The sequence below is a fragment of the Eptesicus fuscus genome, chromosome 7 (assembly GCF_027574615.1).
Source record: "Eptesicus fuscus isolate TK198812 chromosome 7, DD_ASM_mEF_20220401, whole genome shotgun sequence".
NCBI classification, from domain to species: domain Eukaryota; kingdom Metazoa; phylum Chordata; class Mammalia; order Chiroptera; family Vespertilionidae; genus Eptesicus; species Eptesicus fuscus.
In genome coordinates this window covers 108,047,954-108,056,276 of record NC_072479.1, presented here as the reverse complement: position 1 = coordinate 108,056,276, position 8,323 = coordinate 108,047,954, and the positions used below count along the sequence as shown (strand labels likewise).

At 64.8% G+C, this 8,323-nt stretch overlaps 1 protein-coding gene across 7 annotated transcripts in view; it reads right to left on the bottom strand.

The window, feature by feature from the left end:
- Positions 1 to 1,434: 1,434 nt before the first annotated feature.
- The window catches only part of PPP6R2 (protein phosphatase 6 regulatory subunit 2), a 50,614-nt gene continuing 43,725 nt past the window's right edge, over positions 1,435 to 8,323 (bottom strand). For 6 of the 7 annotated variants that reach the window (XM_054719677.1, XM_054719676.1, XM_028131020.2 and 3 more), the window contains 13 exons: positions 8,180 to 8,244; positions 7,125 to 7,240; positions 5,981 to 6,066; positions 5,650 to 5,727; positions 5,264 to 5,361; positions 4,713 to 4,770; positions 4,423 to 4,547; positions 4,172 to 4,326; positions 3,772 to 3,934; positions 3,601 to 3,689; positions 3,000 to 3,162; positions 1,702 to 1,938; positions 1,435 to 1,598 (listed from right to left, as the gene is read on the bottom strand). In XM_054719677.1, the coding sequence (XP_054575652.1) occupies positions 1,547 to 1,598; positions 1,702 to 1,938; positions 3,000 to 3,162; positions 3,601 to 3,689; positions 3,772 to 3,934; positions 4,172 to 4,326; positions 4,423 to 4,547; positions 4,713 to 4,770; positions 5,264 to 5,361; positions 5,650 to 5,727; positions 5,981 to 6,066; positions 7,125 to 7,240; positions 8,180 to 8,244 (1,485 nt within the window). In that variant the 3' untranslated portion in view covers positions 1,435 to 1,546. The remainder of the gene's footprint in view (positions 1,599 to 1,701; positions 1,939 to 2,999; positions 3,163 to 3,600; positions 3,690 to 3,771; positions 3,935 to 4,171; positions 4,327 to 4,422; positions 4,548 to 4,712; positions 4,771 to 5,263; positions 5,362 to 5,649; positions 5,728 to 5,980; positions 6,067 to 7,124; positions 7,241 to 8,179; positions 8,245 to 8,323) is intronic. The other variant, XM_054719680.1, reaches the window with a different exon arrangement.

The window sequence follows — 8,323 nt, the reverse complement described above, 5'->3', positions numbered from 1 at the left end:
GTACATGCTGGTTGCTGATCAGGGTGCCTGAGGATGTGGAGCGGGCATGGCCCTGAGGCAGGCATGGTAGCTTTACTGATGACCTTGGTTCTGAGAATCAGTTCCACATGCCTGTCTGCCCCCCAGCAAGTCTTGGGCGTAATGGGCTCCATTCCCATTCTGACATGAGTCCCACCGGCCCCAGCCTCACCTGTGGGGTGTGGGGGATGGGTGTTACAGAGCTGAGAGAACACTGCAGGGGTCTGGGGGTGGCCACTGGTTCCTGGTCAGAGGGGCTGGTGGTGTGAGGGCCTAGCTGGAGGTGGCATCTGTCGAGTAGAAGATAAGCAGAGGTGGACACAGGTGCAGGCGGGACCTCTGCCAGCACAGGGGGTAGGGGTGGGACCCCCAGGTCCTCCCACGCCATGCTGACGTATGTGGGACCGTTTCTAACACCCAGGAAACCGACAGGCTTGAGGTCCTGTGCCTGGATGTTGTGGGGCCATGAGGCTTGCTCCCTGGGGTCAGGGGCATAAGCTGGAAGTCACCAAAGCAGTGGCACCAGGGCAAGGTCAGGACAGCACCAGGGCTTCCTGGGAGACCCTCCTCCCGCCTGGCCAGGGAGGACAGGGCGGCCCTCATGTTTGGAGTCGTGAGCTGCAGGCAGAGGTTGCTTCACAAGGAGAAAAAGTGTTTTTTCTCCTTGTTGCTCAGGTGTTGAGACCTGAAGCTGTGACGGGTGGGCCTGGGGCTGCAGACACCCCTCCCTCCCCACTGGCCAGGGTGGGCTCCAGGGTGTGCAGCTTCACAAGACTCAGTTGTAAGAATAACACAACTTTATTGGGAGTTGGGGTTTGGGTGCCCTGTCAGAGATCATCAGAACATTAAAAATGGACTCAGCATCACACACTCTACAGGCCTTCCAGGACGATGGCACTGCCCCAGCCGGTGCAGACCCCACCCACCCAGCACTGCTGGGGCCAGTCTCTGCCCCTGCCCCCTCCTGCATGCCCCCTCCTGCATGCCCATGGCCAGCTCTTGCCAGGTGCCCAAACGCACCGGAGTGCCAAGGCCGGGATACCCCTGCCGGGCTGTGAGGGTCTTGGTATTTTTAAGGCAGTCAAATTTTGCATCCTGGCTCAAAGGCCAGCTCCCAGGGCCCCTGGGCAGCTAAGACCGTGTGGCCAGCCCAGCCCTGGACATACATCTGTCCCGAGTCTGGGAGACCCTTCACTGCAGCCAGGTACAAAGTGCAAACACGGCTCTCTCTGCGTTGTTTAAAAATCGGTAAAAACAGGCTGGCAGCCTGTGGCGTCCGCGCCCATCACGCCTCAGTCCTTGTGACACCGGGGTTGTGGCCTGGCTCTGGCAGGCAGAGCGCACGTCTGAAGGCTTATTGCTGTGCATGGGGTCAGGCAGGAGCGACGCGAGCTGGGCCGTCCGACTGGGTCCAACTGCCAGCTTTACCAATGCAGCATTTATTTTAAAATTAAATTAAATTAAAAAAGACAAATTGCATCACCAGGTAGGTTTTCGATTAAGGGCGCGCCCTGGCTGGGTGGCAGCATCACACAGGGCCATTGGAGGCGGCTCCTGCAGGCGGTGGGGCAGCCATCCTCCTGCAGGAAGAGGAGTGGGGCTTGGAACCTAAGGGTCCAAGGGTCCCTAGTCCCTGTCCAGTTCCCCCAACGCCACCCCCAAACCCCGGTCCAGCCTGCTCACCTGTCCTTTGTCCCCAGACCAGCCACTGTGGAGATAGCTGGGCCAGCTGTGGCTGTGGTGGTGACGGCCACCATGGGCCCTGGGGTCACTGCCACAGCCAGCACCCCTGTGGGGGCTGGGGCAGGACTGGCCTTGCTCACAGCTGTGGAGGCTGCCTTGGGGGGGACAGCTCCCGCCAGGGTGGAGGTGGCTTCTGAAGGTGCAGAGGAGGTGGGACCTGGCAGCGTGCTGGCAGCCCTGTAGGCAGGTGTGGGCTCAGTGACCTGGCATGACGTGGCCTAGGGACAGCCTGGCCCCTCTTGCAGCCCAGGAGGGTTCGCCCAGCCTGGCCCACACCTGGCACATGCTTCTACTGTGTCATGTCAACACCACATGCTTCTACTGTGTCATGTCAACACCACCCTTACAAGGACCCCGGGAGCCTGCAGAGCAGGCAGGAGGGGCTTGTGGGGCCTCGTGGGGCTGCACCAGGTGCGGTGGGCAGCATGTGGAATAGACCTAACCCGCTGGTCAGAGGACAGCTGTTTAGGAGGGGAGAGGTCGGGGAAATTTAAGAACTGTAATGCTTCTCTATGGAGCTAAACCCCACAGGAGCCCCAGGCTTGCCCCCTTGCCTGGCCTGCTTTTCTGCTCGTCAGAGCCCTGCCCCACTTCCTGTGAGCCAGAGCTGGACCCCCACCAAAGGGATGCACAGAGCTCCACCTCAGGTGGGAACCGGGGTGGGTGGGAAGGCGCCATCTCCCTCAGCACCGCCTGCTGTGACTGCATTTCACGCATCACGTCCCCGCTGGCTGCCCACCACTCCTTCCCTAGTTCCCCCAACAGCTGCTTGTGCTGCCCCCCAGCCCAGCCTGGCCTTTCTCCCTGAGGGTAGGGATGGGACATGTGGGGGCTCAGCTTGCACGGAGGTCACCCCCCCATCAGAGGTCAGCTGCAAAGCCCTAACATCCCCCCACTGTCTGAGCGCGACAGGCATTTATTTCCAAGGCACCTGGTTTAGGTGGGCACGTGGCTGGGACTTGGCACATACCAGACAGGATAAAAGCTGAACCCCCTCCCCACCACCCAGGGCCACCCCAGAGCCTGGGTAGCAGCTCAGCAGGGCCTGGCCATTCTCTCCAAGGTGGGCCTATGGGTGGGGCGGCCCCATTCTCAGGTCCCTGGGGTGGGACACTCAGGTGCTCTGCTCACCCCGTGCATCCCTCCCCACAGCGCCCACCTCTGCGGGGTCACAGGGTCCACCTTCTCCTGAGCAAGCGGAGAGCTGTGGACAATTGCACCCACCCCATCCTGCACACCTGGGGACCGGCGTGGGCAGTGGGGGGGCCTCCTGGCCAGGACCCATACTGACAGCCTCTGAGGCGACAGCCACCTTCTGCTCGTCCTCATCACTGCCGGAGGCTACCAGAGGGGCATCCCTGGAGACACACACATTCCAGGCACACGGGGAGGCGGGGCCAACTGCAAGACAGGGGCGGGGGGGGGGGGGGGCACTGGTGAGGGCAGAGGAGCCCCAAACTCGGTTGGGCATGCAAAAGCTTCAGCCTCAAACTCGGGACAGAACCTGTCCACACGCCGCCTGCCAAGGGGTGTGTCTGCCCGCGAAGGAACTGTCCTCCCTGTGGCTTCCAAGTCCCACCCCTCCCAACGTGGCCCTCGACAGCCTGGGGCTTCCCAGCCTGTCCACAGGGCTCAGGGCCAGACACCCTGGACAGGCCCCCCAGCTGCCACCGAGGTGGCCCAGGGCGTGCGAGGCATGAGGAAGGCTGCCAGGGGTCCCGGTGGCACAGACAGATGCAGGGGCAGCCCTCCCTCTAAGGGCGGCTCAAAGGCCTTCCACCCATCCTGGGCCTGGGCCACTCCGCCCGCTGCCCTGCCATCAGAGCTGCTACGACTCACGGGTTCTCTCTGGGCCCTGGCTCAGGCCTCCCTGGGCATCGCCGGGTCCTATGTCCACCGGGGAGCTGCACCTGGGCCCCGACTCAGAGCTGTGAACAAAGCCGAGGCTGAGGCCGTGCAGGGAGATGCTGCCCGACACGGGCGTGGCCGCCGCCCGCCCTGCCTCCTCACCAGCAGAAGGGCTGGAAGTCGGGGAACTTGGCCCAGCCTTTCTCCTCCAGAGCCGTGGTGCTGGGGGCCTTGGCTGCCCACACACTGGAGCCCACGTCCATCGCCACTCCCGGGGCGGCAGCCGTCGAGTTCGCCGGCTCATCAAACACCGTCCACGTGGCACCTGCCGGAGGAGACGAGACCAGAGTCCTCAGCCCAGATGCAGCCAGACACACAGCAGTGGCGCCCCCACCGGGCAGCTGGGCATGTGGCTGAGGGCCAAGGACTGAGCCTCAGCATGGGCCCTGGTCGCTGGGGCGTGGGGAGCCCACAGGACCACACTCCAGGGCGCAGACAGGGCACCCAGTCCTCCACCGTCTGTGCCCCTGCCCAGCCTGAATGGTGCACCCCAAGTACCTACCTTCTGAGCCACCTTCCACATGAGGACCGCCCTTTTGGGCAGCGGCTTGAGGAGCCCCTGCGGGAGCCACATCCCCATTGGCTTCCGCCCCATCCCGGTCTCCACGCGCCAGGCCGTTCTCTGGGCAGCTCTCTGCAGCGGGAGGGCCCCCAAACCTGGGGGGGAGCACAGTCAGCTCAGGGGGACATCACAACCGGGCCAGGGCCCCCGTGTCCCTCAGGGAAGCTGAGGCAGGGCGGGCGGGCACACACCTGGCTCTGCCCAGGCCCCGGGCAGCACAGTGGGTCTCCTTGTCCTCCCAGATGTCATCGTCCTCGTCGTCGTCAAAGGGCTGGATGTGGTCCCCACAGCAGGCCTCAAACAGAGCCGCGCTGGGCTGTGGGGGCCACGTGTTCACACAGCTCCCGAGGCCTGGCCCGCAGCCGCACAGGATGGGCGCCCAGCCAGGGAGGGACAGGGCTCCCGGGAGCAGCCCCTCGCCCCCGCTGCCCACCCACCGCCATGTCCATCCACCTCCAACAAACACTGAGTGGAGACTCACGCTGTCCTCGTCGGCGTCGATGTGGAAGTTTATCTCTGCGATCCTGTCAAAGGGAGCGCTGAAAGAAGAACGCTGCCGCTCAGCGCGTGGCATCTGGGTGACCCCCTCAAGGCCGCAGCGTGGTGGGCGCGTCAGGGGCTGGCCAGAGGCCAAGGGAGTCTGTAGCCCAGAGCAGTGGGGCTGAGAGCACAAGGCTGACTCCGAGGCCAGTCCAGGGGTGTGGGACACCCGGGTGGGACCCATGCTCTGAGCTCATTTGCTTTCTCCCCGGCGCTGAGGGGGCAGCCTGGGGACTCGCACCTGGCTGCCACATCTGGTCTGGACATGGGATGACCTGCCCTCCCTGAGGGGGTCTTCAGGCTGCGAGGGACCCTCTCTGCCCAGCCCCTCCCACACAGCTCACACCTGGCTCAGCTGAGGAAATGGGGCGGCCTCTAGCAGAGCCCACCTCCACCCTTCCGAAAGGGACTGGGTGGGGGTTGGGAGAGGGGTGATGCACAAATCAGGGCTGTGGTGTGCGAGGGAGGCAGCCAGACACATGCTGGGCTCACTTGACGCTGTCGTCCTGGTCTGCAAACTCCTCGTCATTGAAGCCAAACTGGTCCACGAATGTGGCCGTCATCTGCTGGACCTGGTACTCGGAGAAGGCCTGGGGGGCGGGCACAGCCTCAGACTCGGGCTCCTCCCGCTGAGGGCCACACAGGGCGCGTGTGCGTGTGGTCACACCCAAACAGCCTATTTGACTTGTAATTCACCCGCTGTGTCCCCAAAGGCCCCATCCACGTAAATGGCTTGGGGGGAGGTTCCCCTCATAACAGGGTGAGGGCCAGGGCCAGGCGCAAGGAGCACTGCTCCCCTCGCCATCTCCCTCGGCAGTTTGGTGATGTGCCACGGGACGCCTAGAGGCCTCAGTGCCGCTAGGACTGGCCACACGCACCTGCTGAAGGGACAGCTCGTTAGGGAACACGCCCTCCATGTCCTCATCCTCACTCGAGGGGTGGAGGTGGGTGCTTACCTGCAACAGCAGAGGGTGGGGGTGAGCTGGCGCCCGGGGCTGGTGCCTGACCCGCTCCCGACCTGCAGCCCACACTGGGCCTCCTGACACGACAGGGATGGGACCGAGCGGCCACAGCAGCTCTGCTCGGGGCCTCAGGCCCGCACGTGGGTGGCCCAGGCCTGTGGTCAGAGGGTCTGTGTCTGGACACGGAGCAGAGGCTGCAGCACACGCTCGGCCGCAGGCGCACGCACGAGCAGACGAGACTCCTCACCAGGTCCACAGCGTTCCTGCGGTTGGTCTCCGTCAGCGTCTCCTCCACAAAGCTCTCCCAGCGCCCACGGCAATCCGCAGGCAGCCCTGCAAGGGAAGCGCTGCCTGGTCCCAAGGTCCCGAGAGCCATTGCAGGTCCCAGGCAGCCTGTGCGGGCACAGGGCCCGACCCGGCGGGTGTCAGAGCCTGAGTTTACTTGGTGCACAAGGGACCCCAAGGGGCCCCTGACAGACACGCCAGCGTCGGCTTCTGTAACAAAGCGGCCGACGACCCGGCCTCTGCACAACCCGCACGCCCCCACCCGTTTTTCGGAGGTCGGAGCCCCGGAAACGGTGAGGGAAGATCACAGCCAAGAGCTTCCACCTCCCCGTCGCCTCCCCACCTGGACCACCCTGGGGAGCCTTCCCTGGGCCCCATCCTCATCATGAGACCGAGGGACCAGGAGGCCTGACCCCAGCCCGAGGCACTGACAGAGAACACCCTCCTCCTGGGCTCACATCTGCCCGCAACCACAGGCTGACACGCGGAGACACGCCAGGTCCAGCAAGGCCACGCCTGCGGTCTGACTGACGACCACCTGCAGGGCTGTTTCCCAGCAGCACAACTGAATGCCAGTGCACCCTGTGCCCGCTCTGGGCTCAGAGCATCTGCACGCTGCCCCCCGCCTCCAACACACTCCACCGCCTGGCCATCTCCCAGTCCACCCACCTGTCTGCCTCTTGCACCCTGGGCACACCCTGCTCAGTCTGCCTGGCACCCTCCTCCCCAGTAAGGCCACATGGGCCCTTCCCGGCTCAGCTCGTGAAGCCTGGAGCTGCAGACAGTGCCAGGACGTGCGATGGAAGGGTCAGGGTACGAGCCGCCAGGAGCGTGGCCCTGCCTCTCGATGTAGAAAGCAGCCCAGGGGGCAGGCCGAGGGCAGAGGTGAGGCCTGGCCGGGGAGGGGCTGCCTGGCTCAGAGAACAGCTGGACTGCATGGTGTGCCCTGAGCGTGAACAGACGTCTGCCCAACAGAACACACTGGGGCCCACACCCAGCCGAGGGAAGACCCCCACGAGGCAAGGCAGCCGACTGTCCTGGTCGCCAGGCAGCTACCACCTGCTGAGGGGTGGGGGCACGGCAGCCAGACCCGGCCCAGGGCTCACCTTGGATAACCTCGCTGACGGGGGTCTGCATGGCACCCCTCTCCAGGTTCCGTACCACCGCGTTGGCGATCCGGGTGAGGTGGCCCATGTTCCCGCGCCTCATGCCACCTGCTGCCCTGGAAGCGAAGGGCAGCATGAGGGCAGCTGCCAGGCCTGGGCCTTGCCCACCGTCCCCGAGTCCCTCCTCATGGCCTCGCCTGCATTGGGAGGTGCTACTCCCACCCCCTGTGCAGACCAGAAAATGGGCTCAGAGCTTGCACTCCCCATGTACCAGCAGGGCCTGCTCAGCCTCTGCAGCCCTGCGGGCCGTCCAGTGCTGCGCCCTGCCCTGCACGCAGACCCCAGCTGCCCGAGGCCCGGGCCCTCCCAGCACGGCCCGGGGCCTAATGCCCAGGGAAACACCCAGTCCAGCAGCAATCTGCGAGCACAGGTGTGGGCAGGGCCTCCCGGGCACCATGTGCACTGACCGGGGAAGCCGCCAGCTTGTGGTTGCGCTGACATTCGGGTTCAGTAAGAGCAGGAGATGAGGGATAGACCGGGGAGGGAGGCACCCCCCAGGAGAGCGGGCAGGGCAGAGGGAGGGCTGCCACACTGGACCCTGCAGGCCATCCTGGGATCCGGGCGGCCAGGAACTACAGGCAGAAGTGACACCATCTGTTTCAGAAAGAGCCCAGCTGCTCACAGAGGCCGCATGGGGCAGGGAGGGAGCAGGAAGTGCCTGGACACTCTTTTGAGGGTTCAAGGGCTCAGTGGTAGAAGTGGCTGGTGCTGGGATGGGCAAATGGGGGATTTGGGACACACTGTGGGCACAGGACAGGCGAGGGGGCAGAGGAAAGGGTGAAGGAGGCCCCAGGAGCCAGGCTGGTGAGGAGCCTGAGGGGAAGGAGCCCGGCCCGGCCCAGGGACTGCCTGGCTCTTGTCAGCTCAGCCCCGGCCTCCCTGGCAGCCCAGCAGCGGTGTCAACAGCAGCAGAAGCCCCTCTGGAAACCAAATCTTCCCCGGAGCCCCAGGGCCACTGGGCCTGGCACACACCCTCGAGCCCCGGTGGTTCTTACTGTGTGTGGTCATTGGCCTCCCAGGCCTCCAGGATCCTCTGGACCAGGCAGCACTTCTGGAACAGCTGGGGGACAGGCTGACTGGTCAGGGTCCGAGGGGCTGCGTGCTCCCCTCCACCCTCCATGAGCCGAGTGGGCTTAGCA